The 16,202-nt window shown below is 52.3% G+C and overlaps 6 protein-coding genes across 6 annotated transcripts; 2 read left to right on the top strand and 4 right to left on the bottom strand.

Annotated features, from left to right (window-relative positions):
• Positions 1 to 194: 194 nt before the first annotated feature.
• Positions 195 to 999, bottom strand: M436DRAFT_60157 (uncharacterized protein; the record flags this gene model as incomplete). The annotated part of the gene is made up of 2 exons (XM_013576710.1): positions 195 to 663; positions 767 to 999. The coding sequence occupies 2 exons, from the start codon at positions 997 to 999 to the stop codon at positions 195 to 197; spliced, it is 702 nt and encodes a 233-aa protein (XP_013432164.1).
• Positions 1,000 to 2,112: 1,113 nt separating this feature from the next.
• M436DRAFT_36482 (Arabinanase/levansucrase/invertase) lies at positions 2,113 to 3,939 on the top strand (the record flags this gene model as incomplete). Its single annotated transcript, XM_013576401.1, has 2 exons — positions 2,113 to 3,517; positions 3,569 to 3,939. 2 exons carry the CDS (start codon positions 2,113 to 2,115, stop codon positions 3,937 to 3,939), a joined length of 1,776 nt encoding a protein of 591 aa, XP_013431855.1.
• Positions 3,940 to 4,191: 252 nt separating this feature from the next.
• Positions 4,192 to 5,605, bottom strand: M436DRAFT_69348 (longevity assurance proteins LAG1/LAC1; the record flags this gene model as incomplete). Its single annotated transcript, XM_013576850.1, has 3 exons — positions 4,192 to 4,653; positions 4,717 to 5,445; positions 5,504 to 5,605. The coding sequence occupies 3 exons, from the start codon at positions 5,603 to 5,605 to the stop codon at positions 4,192 to 4,194; spliced, it is 1,293 nt and encodes a 430-aa protein (XP_013432304.1).
• A 555-nt stretch (positions 5,606 to 6,160) lies between these two features.
• M436DRAFT_78072 (DUF298 domain protein) lies at positions 6,161 to 7,336 on the bottom strand (the record flags this gene model as incomplete). The annotated part of the gene is made up of 3 exons (XM_013577018.1): positions 6,161 to 6,602; positions 6,655 to 6,909; positions 7,206 to 7,336. 3 exons carry the CDS (start codon positions 7,334 to 7,336, stop codon positions 6,161 to 6,163), a joined length of 828 nt encoding a protein of 275 aa, XP_013432472.1.
• An 826-nt stretch (positions 7,337 to 8,162) lies between these two features.
• Positions 8,163 to 10,503, bottom strand: M436DRAFT_78073 (uncharacterized protein; the record flags this gene model as incomplete). The annotated part of the gene is made up of 4 exons (XM_013577019.1): positions 8,163 to 8,372; positions 8,423 to 9,016; positions 9,072 to 9,211; positions 9,261 to 10,503. The coding sequence occupies 4 exons, from the start codon at positions 10,501 to 10,503 to the stop codon at positions 8,163 to 8,165; spliced, it is 2,187 nt and encodes a 728-aa protein (XP_013432473.1).
• A 3,763-nt stretch (positions 10,504 to 14,266) lies between these two features.
• Positions 14,267 to 15,952, top strand: M436DRAFT_27181 (uncharacterized protein; the record flags this gene model as incomplete). The annotated part of the gene is made up of 1 exon (XM_013576073.1): positions 14,267 to 15,952. A coding segment is annotated over one exon (1,686 nt), but the record flags the coding sequence as incomplete, so codon positions are not given.
• Positions 15,953 to 16,202: the final 250 nt, after the last annotated feature.

The following is a 16,202-nucleotide window of genomic DNA, read 5'->3' on the forward strand; positions in this document are numbered from 1 at the left end:
GTCATAGACGAGTCGTGAAGAGTGTGATCGACAGGCAAGTTCTCTTCTCATTGAGGTCGAGCATCGAGTACTCGGTCTCCAGGCAAATGATCATGTTGTTGTGGTGCAGTCTGAAAGCGCAGGCATGGTATCAAGAGTCCGCGTTCCCAGTCGTAGAGTGAGCGTGTTCTTGACAGTGAGTTGTTGGTAACAGATCAGGGACAAGGCACCCAAGGGATACATTCGTCATCATCACCGAAAAACCAGGCGGCAAATCTCTGGAGGACAAGGCGTGATTTTTCGTTAGCAGTATCGTGACCGTCTGCTTCAACAGCGGGACGTGCGTCGTGCTTCTCATCTTCCTCAGCTGAACTTTGATCATGACCGCTAGATTCTCCGACTTGGACTTCGATTTCGTCCTCAGACTCATCCTCAGACCCGTCCTCAGACCCGTTTTCAGACTCGTCCTCAGACTCATCAGCAGAGGAGTCTTCGTCATCGTCACTCTCGCTAGAGCGAGTAATCTTCAGGGGCCATCTGATACAATCTTCCTTTGCCTGTTCAAGCCGCTTGTGAGTGCGTCTGAGCTTGCGGGCGACCTTAAGCCAGTATTCACAGTTCGCCTCATGCTGAGCGCTGGTGAATCGGTCTTTGTAGTTGTGGACAGCGGGAGCCGGGTGAGTCCTACCGTCGGCGTATCAGTGTCAATTGTCGTGGAGGCAAGAGTTCAAGAGGGTTGCTATGCTAAACTCCACGGTGAGTCAGGCAGGCGGGCGCGTTCACTTACTCTCCATTATGACTGGGCGTGTCCATGATGAATTGCATTGGGGCTTTGAAGCCGTCTGGAAGGTGAGGCTGTGCGAGGGCTTGGGGGGCGAGTCTCTTTGCGCGCTCGAGGTCGTCGTAGATGTAGCTGTTCCATGCGTCTCTGGCGATAGCGATGGAGATACGTTTGAGCTTGTCTGGTGTGTTGTTGGCGACGTTGCTGGGTATGATTTTGCCGGGTGTATTGCTAGACATCTTCGCGGTTTGTTGAGGAGGTATGAAGATGTCGAGAAAGATGCAGGTGAGTTGTGATAAAGAAGTGGATGAGGTGGTCAACTGAAGAAATGGGACGCTGAATAGGTCGGCGGAGCCAGAGAAGGAAAGCGGAATATTCAAGTGAAGGTTGCTAGGTGCTAGGTGAGCGAGCAGAGTCGGCAAATCTTCTATCTCTCGCTCCACGTCGTCTTTATATCCACCTGATAGTCACATCTCCTCGTGCTTCTCGCTGGCCTGTGAGTCTACCGCAGCGTCGACATGCTCTAGTGAGCGTAAGGAAATCATCACCTGGTCGCTCTCGTTCTCTCTCCGGAGACAGAGCAATGTCACATCCTACCTTGCGTGCACTGACACTGTTACTCCAACCGTATCCTCTCTCACACGGACGTCCACTGGGATGCACTCGTTCTCGTCCGTCTCAGTCCATAGATACTTGGACCCGGGATTTCTTTGCATTCTTACCAAGATCGCATGTTCATCGCGGCCTCGTCCTGATTCGTGACTCCCAGATCCTTGTGTTTGTCAAAGTGGAGTCCTCTTTGTTTCCTGATCAAGTCTCTTCATACAGATCTTCTCACAGGTTGCCGCTGCCGGATATGCTCAGGGACTACACGCACGCAGGACTTGATGATCGATTCCAAATCAGAGGCATTTGGAATCTGTCGTCCAGTTGGAGTCGAACACAATCGTGTCTCTTCTAAGTCTTTAGCATGTTGTCCAGTTGAGATGTGAGAAGCTGACCATGATCTATTTATCCGAAGCGTAGCAGAGTCTCGGCATTCTCTCCGGCATCGAGGCAGATCATATCGCAACGCTTTCTCGGTCCGAGATGCCGTCGGCACTTCTGTGGCAGCAACCTCTATCTTTGAACATCCCTCCGGCACTAAAAGGGCGTCTTTTGCAAAGATAGTCAATCACCACCGAGTCAAATGTCGGCGAAAAACTTCGGGTGATTGGAAGATGCGACAATGCAGGATGTTCTGTTACTCAACCTTGCAGCATCCATCCTAACACTCAAGCTCCGGCCACTCATCCTCTCCATACCGAGTGATACACATGGCTTTGCCAGACTCAAACAGCACACGGCGGGAAATGTTCGGTCGATGGCGTCCACGCGTACATCTGATCGCACCACGGGGATGGCTCAACGACCCATGTGCTCTCGGCCACAACCCATCGACTGGAAAATACCACGTCGGCTTTCAATGGAACCCCTCCGGCTGGAACTGGGGCAACATTTCCTGGGGCTCAGCAACATCCGAAGACCTGATCAACTGGAAAGTGTCAAACACGCCTTCTATCGCTCCCTCTGCCACCGAGGACATCGCTGGAGTCTTCACGGGCGCAATAACGGAAGCGAGGCTACCGAGAGAGGGCTCCAAAGACCATTTGTCGTGTTTCTATACGTCTGCGCAGGGGTCGAACATCCATTATACTCGACCCTACGAGAGGGGCTCTGAGAAACTTTATGCGGCGACGTCAGTCGATGGCGGACTATCATGGCAAAGGTCTCCCAGCAATCCAATCGTGCCTGGTCCACCGAAACATCTCTCGGTGACTGGCTGGCGAGATCCGTATACCTTTCGCAACGCACAATTCGACATCGAAAGAGGCCTGCAACCTGGCTCGACTCTGTATGGAATCATCTCTGGCGGTGTACGAAATCAATCACCCACGATCTTTCTATACGCAATCGACGAAGCAGATCCCACTAACTGGACATTTCTGTCTACTCTTCTGGAGCCCGGACTGAATCTTTGCACCACGGCACTCGGTGGGGATTTTGGCGTGAATTGGGAAGTCGCGAATATAGCCACCCTCCATTATCAAAGGGAAAAGGCATTCACTGTGCTCGTTGTAGGCGTCGAAGGCTGTAAAGTCACAGACGCCCGATCTACTACAAACTCACCACAACCGATACCCAGATCTGCACGCACAGGACGCAGTCAACGCTGGCTCTGCGGCAAACCATCTTGCTCAAGCGATGAAATCAAGCTTCAACATGAATTTTCCGGCGTACTAGACTGGGGTATCTTCTACGCTGCAAACTCGTTTTTCGATCCGATCACCAATCACCGCGTGCTGTTTGGCTGGATACTAGAGGAGGATTTGAGTGATGAGTTGAGAGAGCAGCAAGGATGGAGTGGATGTATTTCTTTGCCTCGTGTGCTGGCTATGCAGACGATTTATGGCGTCGATGTTGCATGTAAAGGTGTTTTGGATAAAGTGCCGGGCTTTACTTATAAAGAAAATGGGAAAGGAAGGCTGAAGGTGACGACAATTTGCTGTAAACCTGCGCCGCAGCTCAAGGTTCTGCGCTATGGGGATGCGGTGGCAATGGTATCTCTGGCGCGATTCGAGAGTCTTGAAGATGTGCGAGGGGATACCGATGCGACTCTTCGAGTCCCTGGACTGCCAAGTCTAGAACTCGATATTCTCTTTACGTTCGACAACGAAAATGTCGACCATCTCGGCATCGACATCTTCCACTCCTCGGGTATCTCTCTCCCAATCCTTCCTTTCGACAACTAAAACTGACACCTTACAGATCACAAATGCTGCACACGCATCCTGTTCTCGCCCTCTGACTCCCTCATCACCATCGATCGCTCCCACTCCCGCTCCTCCTCCGATGCAAAAGAGATATCCCTGCATGATGAGGTCGCTTACCATGCTTTCCTCTCCACGCACTCCTCCACAACCAGCCGCTCATCAAGACCTGAAGATCTAGAAATCAGACTGTTCTTCGACGTCAGCGTTGTAGAAGTCTTCATCAACAACCGCACAGTGCTAACGACAAGGGTGTATCCCGAGTCTGGGAAATGCTTTGGCGTTATGCCTTTTGTGGCGGGCAAGGGCAAAGACGGGGTAGAGATGAGCAGGTGCGAGGTTTGGGAGTCGAGGGCTGAGATTGGTTGATGTGACTGGGTGTTGTGACGGATGGAGCATTTTTCGTCTTTGTAGAGGCCTGGACTGGATCTGGCAGAATGAATACATTAAGACGTAAACTGTGTGAATTAATATGCTTTTTTGCTTTTATTGTACGAATAAGATGCTAGGATGCGAAAAGCGGCCGAAATGTCTTTTTCTGCCATGTATGCATACTCTGCAATACGTGTAACTCACCACTAGCCACTAGGCTACTACCACGGGCAAAGGTGAAACAGAAAATCAATTTCTGCGCTTCAAGCCCTCGGTCTCAGCATCCCTGCCTGTAGCCCCGACAAGTGTCTCCCCGTTCAACTCCACACTAGGAATAATTCTAGCCTTCAACTTCTCCTTCTCCTGCTCCTCGACAACCTCCTCCTCATCCTCTTCATCATCACTTCTCTCATCCTTGGCCACCGAACTCCTCACAAACCTCCACGCAATCCTCAAAATCAACACGAACCAAAACACATTGACGGCCTGCAGAGCAAACAACAGCGAAAACGTAATGATTTGCGAGATCCAGCATTTGTATTGTTGGGTTTCCCAGTTGAGCTCATAGGGGCCAACGGTGCGGAAGGTGGTTAGGGTGGCCCAGAGGATGTAGAAGTTCAGGTAGTGGCGGAGGTAGAACCAGACGCCGATGAAGAGACCAAAGTACGGGCCGGTGATGGGAGAGTTGAGGTAGTTGAGGACTTTGGATGTCTGCAGAAGAAATGACAGTTAGCAAGGGTGCCTCCTCTCGGAACTTGCGGACAAGAATCTTACAGCAAGGAAGAAGTCAGAAATGTCCATGGTGATGTAGACAGCAATTCCCATGTACGTGAAGTGGAAGCGGTAACTCAACCAGATCAAAGCCAAAGTAACGACATGATGCAAGACCAACTCTTTGAAATCCTTCCTCGGCTTCTCCAGCATGAGCAACAACACGATAGCCTGCTGGGCCCAATAACTCGCTTGCAGCAGATAGTAAGCCTTGAATACAGCCTCGTGGCTGCGGTGCGGGAAACCCTCAAACATGGCATCCGTGTTGAAATACCAGACGGGCGAGCGACGCATGACGTACAGGCCAAAGGGACCGAAGATGGCAAAGTAAATGGCCGTGTAGAATTGCTCCATGAATCTGGCTTGTTTTGCTTTTCTCTGGATGCCCAGACGGATGGCCAGAGGGCGGATCATGCGCTGCATGAGGAACTCGCGGGTGAAGCTCAGGACGATGGTGTAGAAGGCGACAAAGGCGAAATCGGCTTTGCCCTTGCCATATTGGATTGGCTCGCCGGCAGGGGTGTCCAAGGGGTAGGCGAGGAAGATGCAGTAGTAGAAGGGGTTCGAGGTCGAGGGATTGACGGCGTAGAGAGCGAGGATCAGGAGCATGAGGATCAGAGGATTGAGCCACGTGTGACGGAGCGAGACGCGGACATAACGTCTGAGCAGACTGCGTGCTTTGCGGCGCTTGGATGTTCGGGTAGCCTTGTCGTGTGTCGGGGTAGATGTGCGCTGCGAGGGCGTGTCAGTCCAATGGTCGGCGTTGCAAAGTGACACGGCATAGGCACACCTGAGGCAGCAAGGACAAAGTCGCGAGAGCAGATGCACCAGTGTCACCTCGAGGCTCTCCTCCAAGACTGCTAGACTTGCGCCGGGGCCGAGGCTTGGTCATTGTGACTGGCGGGCCGCCATGCGTGTCGAATGCCCCCTTGGGCGGACTCAATGGAGGAAAGGGCTCCATCTTGCAGCTTCCTCGAGTGTCGTCGATTACGAGCAGGCGCGTGAGACCGAGGGAAGGGAAGGTGCGACCAGAAACAACCAAAAATTCATCACCGCCGGTGCCCGGGGAGCGTCAGCGCCGGCTCGAGTGTGGGGGTCCTCCCGTCTCCCGCCAAACAACCAATCTCGGTGCTTCCCCTTGCCGCGCCATGCCGACTCAATTTCACATGTTTCACCCTGTGACGTCGATCTCGAATTCGCTTCATGTGATTTTTTGGAACTTCTGTCTACTGCCTGCCTCTGATGCTGCCGCTATGCCATGCTTGCAATCCATCCTCGTGCTTCATCTTTGATATCTCGAAGCCATCTGTATCTGTATCCCTCTCGAAGCCGTGACTTTGTTCTGTTTGCGAATAATCTTGTATTGGCACGTGTCGCGTGCCTTGGCAGTCATATCCTTAATCTCTTGTTTGTGCTCGGTGCATTTTCCTCTGCGGCATCATCTCCTTCACTCAACCTCCATGGCATCACCACCTTGACCTGCACGCTTGTCCGTCTTGACGTACTCGACAAACTCGTCAATCACACCAGGCCAGGCAGAGTCCTCGCTCCAGAAGCTGAGTTGCTCGTCGCCAAGTGTCTTCTCGGCGAACACCAGAGTCTGGTCCCACATGTCCTTGTTCACGCTCTTCTTGTACTTTTCGCTGAGAAACTCTAACCACCACTCGAGCCAAGGTGTGTTGGGCGATGACCACTCGAGCGAAGGGCTGGTCAAGAGCAGGCGCCAGTATTCCGTAGCAGCCTCGAGTGCGACTGCCTTTTGTCCAGATTGACGTGCGAGTATGAACGTGTGCTTGTAGATGGACTTGAACGTGGGACGGAACGACGGATCGCTGAGGTTGGCACGTCTCTGCTGCACCATGTCGCGCATCTTGGTAATATCGTTGACACTGTACAACTCGTCAGACGTGGCCTACCTTGCGCAGATTTCTAAAAACTCACCCGAGGGCAGCAAGACTGTCGACAAACTCGGTGCGCGTGAGCTTTCCAAGAGTGGGCGACTTGACCATTTCAGAAAAGATCAGAGTGCCAACGTCGTCAGGGCTGAGGTCGATGTCCTCGAGCAATTTCATGGTGCCTTCAATGTTGATCTCATCAGGCTCGTTGGCCACATCGTCGCGGTACTTGTCGAAGAGTTTGTTGAGTGTGCTTTTGCTGGCAGTGTTGCCGCCACCGCTGGAGCCCGACTGGAAGAATCTGGTTTGATCGTCAGATAAACATAGTTCGCACAATGAGTACTCGATGTCCATGAGGTCGGGCATGACAAAGGGTATCTGTATGCGCGCGGAAGGGAGAGTTTGGGAATTCGTGGTCCGCTTCACTTCTGAGTGGTCGGCCGCGTGCAGTCTCATCGCAGTGCATCTGCCGAGACACGACATCGTCGAGTCGACAGCGAGCTTGGGCTGGTGTACGAAGCCCCTTGTGTCTCCAGGTAGATTGCCCCTCTTGCGGCGCCAGATTCCTGAGGAGGCAATGAAATTCCTTTTACTTACGCGTTCGTTGCTACCTGGACGTTCCATCCATGTTGACGCAAGACTTTTCCTGCGGTTGTGCGATCTGTGTTGGTGAAGTCGACAAAGCTCTGGATGGCCGCTTTTTGGGAGGCTGTGTAGGCTGGAGGCATGGTTGTGCTATGTCAGTCGCCTGTATCCAGGAAGAGTGTAAGGTACGTGTTTGAGCGGGAACAGATGGCAGTAGGCTAGAACCAGATGACAAGGATAATTGCGCGACAGATGATGATTGAGAGGAAAGTTGATGAAGGCAGCGACGCGCAATGACGCCGACCATGTGCTCTGTTCCGAAGCCGCTCAATCGATAAGATAGGAAGGCGCTCGGACCAGGATCACCATGCCCAAACGGCTATACCACCACGGGCAGAGAACAGGTATCAAGGACATAGAAGTATGTTTGAACTTACCGGGTTTGCTGGACTTGATCTTTTTGATCGGAGGTGACGAGCTGTTGATGTCCTCGGACTCGACTGCCATTGCTCTCTTTCCTTTTTTTGCTCCAGGCATGATGGAAAGGCTATGGTCGAATATCCTTGACCTGTATCCCTGAATGGTCGTTGCTCGTATTGCAGAGTCCAAGATCGCGTTGCAGATCGGTCTTGTAGGATCTTTGGTGAAGCTCTCGAAGTAAAGTGACGACTAGCAGGATGTACTTGTTGACCTGATTCACTAAATCTCAAGAAGAACACGCGAGCGCCATTTGAAGTACAAAGAGAAGTGTTGGCGTTCTCGAAAGTGTCAGAGCTGACAACAAATCACTGGCGACAACACATGGAAGCCATGTGAATCCTAGAGCCCCTGCTTGGCAAATTCATCTAAGGAAGGAGCAACTGCAGCATTGAAAGAGATCGAGTGGTGTATCTTCTGGCTGACAATGATAAAGCAAATATTACACTAGAGGGATATATAACTACAGAGGCTTGTCGAATGCTTTGCCTCTCAATCACCAAGAGGCATGGCCTCAAGCTCCTCGCTCAATGATTTCCAATTCTCTGCACCCAACTCCGCGTACTTGACGCGCTCTTGCGACCACTCTTGGTGCATTCTGCTGACATGATATTGAGATGATTGGAAGTGCACAATCTCATCGCGAACACATTCCTTGATGAAGACGCCACGAGCGTGTTGGTCGACTATCGATTGCTTGTCCTGCGCCTTGTTAGTAAAGAAGCAATTTGTGTTGGATGAATAGCACGTACCTTGACAATTGCGCTCTCGACCTTCTCGGCCTCGCCAGGCTTGATCTGAGACTCCTGTCGTGCACGAATGCCAGACAGCTTGCTCTCGTTCGAGGCAATGCGACGTTCCAATTGAGGAATATTGTCGCGCGCATAACGATCGCGACGGTCAAACATGTCCCGCATGCTGACCAAAGCATCACGCTGGCGCTTGAGGTCCTCCAGAACACCCAAGTCCCAAGCTCTAGCCTCATCCTCGAGGAGAGTCTGGTTGGTGGAGAGATGCTTGGCTGTGCCATTGAGACCACCGTTCAACAGCTCTACTTCGTTGGTGTCGATGGCGTAAGTATCGGCGGAGCATTCTGTCAGGCTACCGAGAGCCATGGAGAGACGAATGTATTCGCTTGCGAGGCCCTCGTTACGCTTAATAAGTCGCTCGACCATGCCACACATGTTTATGTAAACCTCGGTCGAGCGGCGCACACCGTTTCGTACCGTGTCAAAGAGCTCGGAAAGGTTTTGAGGAAGCGAGTCTTCGAGACCTGGGGGAAGAGGCTTGCCAGTAAATTCTTCTTGCACAGAGATGGAAGCCTGCTTTCGCCATACAGCAAGTTCCTGGAAACAGTTAGTCAAGGTCAATTGATGCAGAGGGCAGGGGCCGAACGTCTACCGTAGGAACAGTCAAGAACATGATGACAAGCTGGTCTTGACTCAGAGCGGGATGGCGGACGAGCGCATTTGCAAAGCGTGCCAGGCCTCTCCTTCGCTTTTCGATGAATAGGTTATCAGCAGCAATGTGCTTGCCGTTGACTGTGAGTCCGTCAGCTCTGTTGGCTCAAATAGGCCTCGTTTGACTTACTGGCGACACGCTTGGGCGGCAAAAGAGGAAGCTGTCTGAACGGGAACTTCTTATGCAGGCAGTCCAACAACCAGACAAAATCGCTGTATCGGCGAATGACACGGCTGTTCCTCCTGATGCTGGATACCTCGTAGTTGCGATGTTGGAACAAAAACATGCCTTCCTTCTCTTCGAGTACATTGACCGTAACAAGTTCTTCAGGTCCCGTCGCGCCGCTGGATCTAGACACGCCGAGGGGTCTTCTCACGCTACCCGAGGTTTGGTTGTTTTCGCTCTGCGGCTCACCGAAGCCTTCGTTACCGGGAGCAGTATTGAAACCGTCATTCGAGGCAGAATAACCACCCCAACCACTCTCGGCCGTTGTGGGTCGCGAAGGTTCGAACGAGGAAGGCTCGGTGGAGGGAGAGTCGGTCTTGTCGGCGACGGAAGTGGTTGTGAAATTGCTGGTCGTTCGGACGTGGGGAGGGTCTGCACGACCATTGACACCACCGTTGGGGTATGAAGGAGCAGCTGCCTGAGCGTACGAGGGGGCGGCAGCTTGTTCGTGGTGGTGATTTTTGTGCAGGGAAGGACTTCCCCAGGGATCGTCGCCAAAGCCGAAGCCAGGAGTTTCGAGATTCTGAGATTGTGAGGCACTCGAGTCTGCTTGAGGGGGAGGACCAGTGGGAGTTCGTGGAGGTTTCTGCTCTTGCTTGGGAGGGGCGGTGAGAGAAGGCAGATTGGGAACGGGCAATTGTCTTCTGCGCTCATCAACAGCGTCCAAACCAAGCTCTTCGCCCTCTTGTGCTAGTCCAATAAGAGCAAAGACAACGTTGACCTCGCCGCGGCCTAGGACACGTGAGTTGTCGGCATCTGTCGCGCTAATGAGATCGAGAATCTTGGACTGCTCGGGTTGTCCAATGCTGCTCTGCGACAACAGCGTCTTGATCTGTGCGAGGGTAATGGCGCCGTGGGCAGTGCTCTGGGACAGCAAGGTATCAAAGAGGTTGACGTAGGACTCGGGGACGTCGCTAGGCGGCAGCAGTGTCTTGATCAAGTCTCCTCTCTGGCGGGTGCTGTTTTGCTTCTTGGGAACGGGAAAGTCCCAGGGCGATTGACCGTCGTCTGGATTGCCCGTCTCGGCGAACAAGCCCGAGTTGTTGGAGGTGCTGCGAGCAGCGGGCTGTTCATGGTCGTCGAACAGCGACGACTTGTTCTGGCGGGCGGCCGGCGTCGGCGGCGGTGACTCTCCGAAAAGCGACATGGTGGGATATGCGGCGCGTATGCAAGACGATGGGAGCACAGGGGAGAAGACGGGCAGCAAAGGACGCGCTGAGACAAGGCAGAGACGAGGCAGGACAACCGGCCCACCGTCCTCGGTTGCTTCTGGGGTATCGCGAGACGACGCCCATCACGCCGTCCGTGCCACAAAACGTCACTACCACCGTCTTCCACCGCCAAGCTTCAACCGTCGGCGCATACCTACAACTCTCTTCCACCACACATTCAGCTCAGACGGACATGGTTATATCAGAGTTCGGATTGTTCTCAAAGCTTCGTCGTCTTCAACGGTAATGCGAATGACTTGTGACAGGGAGCCACAACTGAAAATGATCAATGTACCTGATTCGCAGGACAAGGCGTGGATGAACTTCGGGCAATACACATGACAGGGTGCTACTGTCGACAAGTGGTTTTTGGGTTGATCGCCATATGATTGTGGCATTATCCTACACAACAGCTCTAGCTTAGTCTATCTGGGTATCTGTAGCTCCAATCTAGCTACCCTGAAAAGCAAGCGTCTCAGACAAGGTTGTTGATGCCTCTGATACCCGATTTCGTGGATTGATTGTCTTCCAACAAGAAGCTCTATTAGTTTATGTTTAGTCTGAACACGACAAATCGCAATATCCTGAACTTCCTTCTACTATCGCGAAATGCGGCCTCCGAAGGCACTGTCGTGAGCTACAACATACTACACGCTTCGTTGCCCATATTCCATCATCGAAAACTCCAAGAGATACGTGTTGTCGAGTCTTGTATCATTTTCTTTGAGATAATCCAGTTTTCAAATCTGGCCAAAAGTCGTAGTTGCGAGCGCGAAGTTGAGAATCCACAGAAACCACGCAAGCTTTAAACTCACACGCGTCATCAACCAGCACCGGTTACACTTCAAAACCATCGATTCGGTGTGTGTTCCTTATGTGTATGTCCACCCAGCCAGGTGTCTGTCTGATAAGGCATTTGAAAGAATTGAGACGCGACTTGCACCGGTCCCGTGAAAACGTCGTACAAAGGCCATCGACACCCGGAGCGAGACGATGGTATAGAATCAACAATACCTGAACACGAAAATCCACGGCGTGACTATCTTTCGGAACCAAATGGGACACGATTTAAAGGCATAACAGCCTGTCTGCTGACCATCCAGTGTTTGCCCGCTTCGCTCTGTCAATGCACCAACACGGTCCAAGGGTCTGCATCCTTCTCCCAGAACCGTGCCGAGAGACTCGGGAGCCGATTGACTATCAACTTGACTTTTTGCCGAAAGCTTCGACGAGGACCTGTGGACTTTGCGAATACAGACAGGGTCTCGCATTTATCGAGAATGCAGCAATACAGCTGCATGAACTCATGCTGCATCATGATCTGAGATCTCTTGCACCAATAGGCACGGCCGACTGGTGATGCATCCTACACAAGTCTCAAACGGATGGTACATGACTGTCTAAAGCCAGCCGATTCCTTGCATACATGACAACCTTCGACTATCCGGCTGTCTCCACTATCGTCCTTTATATCACAACAGCGGCCCGGCCACAAGGGCAAGAGAGCAGCACGAATATACAGACAACCTTCTGATCAAATCTTCCTATCAACCAAGTACATGACGACAAGGTCCTAGTTCTGCAACATCTGCACAGGGAACGTAAATGCTGTGGGCCGCATCTCGGACCATACCTGCTCCAACCATCGAGTTACGCTCAGCCGTGAAGATCACTACGAGAGATTTACAAGATCTGGCGAATGCCTTGCCATTCTCACAAGATCTCCGGCTCCTTCTTTCCAAACATCAGCACGAATCAATGGTACAAGTGCAATTACTCGCACCCTCGTTCGAATCCACGTTTACCACACGCAAAGAGCGACGACAAGTATGTCATGTTCGCAAACGGTTCTGTTTGCCAGACTCGGCCCATGTTCCGAAGCTCTCGCCTTGAAACCAATTGTGCGATCATCTCCGTGATTCCACGGGCTCCCTTCGGAACGAACCACACTATGCTTGGAGGCAGGATTCGAGTCAGAGGATTTTCCAAGTTGTGATTTTCGCAAGAGCTACGCTCAAAGAACAGCAAGACTCATAGCTCAGTGGATCACTCCTATAGGCGATCGTCTTCATTTGATCCACCAGTCTTAGACGCATCAAGACATTGATTATATGTGACGAGACCCTGACGAAGAGTTTGCTACGTTTACGGCCGAACGAGCGGAGGAGCGAACCGCAGTCGAGCTTGCGGTATTTTGCTTTGGTTCCAAACAACAGTATAGCAACAATGAGTCTCACGATTGACCTTACGCCTGCATAATTCAGCCCGAACCTACATGGATTTCTCTACCTACCCCTCATTCATATAACAGGGGTGCGGATGAGTGGTAGAACATCTCATTCGACGATCGTCGTCCCAGGAAAGAGCCGAGCCAAAGTGGTGGGATGACGACGGAGTGGAAACCATCGATCTACGTTTTGGACCCAGGAAACATTTCCGAGGATTTATGCTTATCCCACGAGGATCGAGCCGAACGTTGTCTGGTTTGGGAACGAACGGAGACCAAGCGTGTTCACCCAAATCCAGAGCCACACTAGTTGAATACCTGACATTCGGATGATCATGCTACAAACATGTCGACTCATGTCAAGAGTTGATCGATTCACAAGCACGAACGTTGAGCGTCGTGTCTAAAATGTCCAGGAACAGAGCGTGCATACATGCAGGCGTGCAAAGTACGAATCGAAGACGTTGCAAGATGGCGACCACGCTATTGCGCAGCTACAACTAGGCACCTGCAACTTGATGTCAACCGGTGGATACGACAGCTTGCTTTTGATCAACGCTATACGTTATCGGGCTGGTCCGCACGGCCCGATCTACCAAAGAATCCCTGCACGCTACCCCACACGTCCCAAAGAGGCTTATGCTGATCTACACTCTTCTTCAAGACACCCCACGGTCGCTCAATCGGGTTGTGTCGAAGAGATGGTGCTCAAGCATGTGTAGGGTGCGTGCACGGAGCATGGGCAAGGGTACATATGTCGAATCTCGATACATGCTCTTGACATCGCCTCCGGGAAACAGCTGGATTTACGGCCATACTAAGACCAAGTACTGCCAACCGCAACTCCAATGCAGTGGCTGACTTGCAAGTGGTGGCTTTTGTCAGATCTCAGCTCGACATATGTACTGTACCTACTTCGACGGAGCTCGGGTGAACGACCATGGAGCTAGCAAGACAGCTCCAACCTGATGTCACTATGTCACTTTGACATGTGCGTACGAGCACGCCAGAGTCCCTTGTGTTGTCAACCTCCAAAAGTTTCCAACACGTTGTACTGAAAGACATGATCTGCAAATCAATTCCCGCGCTTACGGAGAGTTGGTCTCGTAGAGTAGACCCACTGCAGATCGACTTTCCCATCTCTAGCCGAATTTGTCAAGCAACTTTTGGATGAACTCTGAGGTGACGACGTCAATGAGGACATGCAATGGAAGCATTGATGCAATGCCATCCCTAAGCTTGAGCTATATAACTGGTCAATCTCTTGCCATGACTCCATCTCATTTCATCTACACTTTTTATACCAAACAAATCTCATCATGGAACAACCTCAAGTCGAACAGAAGCAAGACTCCCCCGTCGAAGCAAGCTTCAGCATGGACAAGCTTCGCGCTGCCCTCCCTGTTGATGCTGTCCTTAGCAGATCTCAGTCCATGTACTCGAATGTGGGCGGAGACTACTCTTCGAGATCCGCTTCTGGTAGCTCATCAGTTGCACACCGCGCCGTGCGTCGCTCAACTTCGAGTGCATCGCGTCGCCGCAGCTCATTGGCTTCTTCGTCTTTCCGCAACTCGTTGGCCATTGAGAATGGTGCCCATGCCGAGTCCAAGTTCTTTGCCTTCCTGGATCTGGTCGCCAATGCTTCAAAGGAAGCCATCTCCCTGAAGGAGCTCTGGTCTCAGATGGCCGCAGAGCGCCGCAACTTCGCTGCTGAACGCGAGGAGCTCCGTGAACAGATCGAAGAGGTCACTTACGAGCTCGAGACCAAGCAGCAAGACAACCACAGACACGACGGTGAACTTGTTGAGCACAAGGAGAAGGTCCGCGCCATCTCCATTGAGCTTACTACCGCCATCAACAGACTCGCTGCAGAAAAGAACAAGCTATCCGAGCGTGATCAGCACATTGACCGTCTCCGCAACGAGCTCATTGGTCAGCAAGAGCTTCAATCAACCTTCCGCACTCAGATTGACCGTCTAAAGGCCGAGTACCAGTCTCATGAGACTCTGTTCAAGGCCATGCAGGATGACAGAGATGGTGCAAGAGAAGATGCCGACCGTTATCAGCGTAACCTTCAAAGAGTCACCCAGGAGCGCACAGAGATCAGCAACAGACTCGAGGAGGTTCAGACCAACCTTGACACACTCCGCAAGGAAGCGCTGATCTCTGCCGAGCGTCTGAGAAAGTACGAGCTCGACCAGGACGAGAAGATCCACGAGATCAACCGTCTCAAGGAAGAGCTTCGCAAGTCTCGCAGCAGAGAGGAGGAGTCTGGCTCCGAGCTTCTCATCATCTCCGAGAAGTTCAGCCAGTCCAACCGTGACATCAGCAAGCTCAAGGATACCCTCCGCACTGTCGAGGGCGAGCGTGATGAGCTCACTCACATCGTCGATGTTAAGAACCGTGAGATCAAGTCCACCATTGCCAGACACGACGAGGTCCAGACTCTCCTCCTCGAGAAGACCACTCAACTCGACGCCCTCAGACGCGAGCTCTCCCTCTACGAAGACCGCCTCCGCAGTGCCGAGCTCGAAAGAGACGAGAAGCACGAAGCCCTTGAGCACTCTCGCGAGCAACACAAGCTCGTCATCATCACCCGCGACGAGCTCCAGAACGAACTCATCACCGCCCAAGGCAAAGTCGACGCCCACAAGCGCCAGATCAACCTCCTCACCGAGACCGCTCAGAAAACCGAACAACTCATCATCGAGACCCGTGCCGAAATCACAAACCTCAACGGTACGGTCAAGGGTCTTGAGCGTGAGCGCCTCGACTGGCAAAAGAAGAACACTACCCTCACCGACCAGCTCGTCGAACTCAAGGGCCGCATCGTCATCCTCCAGACCCAGATCCACGAGGGCGGTGCCGAGCGCGAGGGTCTCCGCGAGGAGCTGCGCAGATCTCGCGAAGAGCTCGAAGAGGTCACCGAGACCGTCACCCAAGACGGCTCTGCCGAATTCGAGTACGAGCTCGAAAACATGCGCGCCATGCTGCGTGAAGCCCGTGAGCAAAAGGAACAGGCCATTGCTGCCCGGGCTTCTGCCGACCGCGAGCGCGACGAGGTCTACTCCAAGTACGAGTCCAAGTGCCGCGAACTCGAGCGCTTTGAGGAGGAATCTGCGTCGCAGATGCGTGCGATTGCTGCTTCTTCTGGTAGCAAGTCTTCGACTACCACTACCACCAAGAAGAGCAGCAGGTCCTCTATGGGTGGCAGTATGCAACGCACTGAGTCGCACTCATGATTTGGACTGGGGATCAAAGAGAGAATCAACCAGATAGAAAAGAGATGATTTGTTGGCCCAGAGATCTTAATTAATGGTGTGCTTTTCCTTTTGTCGTTATGTATTTTTATGAATGAACTGTTGTCTTCAACAAGTATTCTCAGTCTCAGACTCAGTCCCTGATTCG

Source organism: Aureobasidium namibiae, assembly GCF_000721765.1.
Source record: "Aureobasidium namibiae CBS 147.97 unplaced genomic scaffold scaffold_1, whole genome shotgun sequence".
In the NCBI taxonomy this organism is placed as follows: domain Eukaryota; kingdom Fungi; phylum Ascomycota; class Dothideomycetes; order Dothideales; family Saccotheciaceae; genus Aureobasidium; species Aureobasidium namibiae.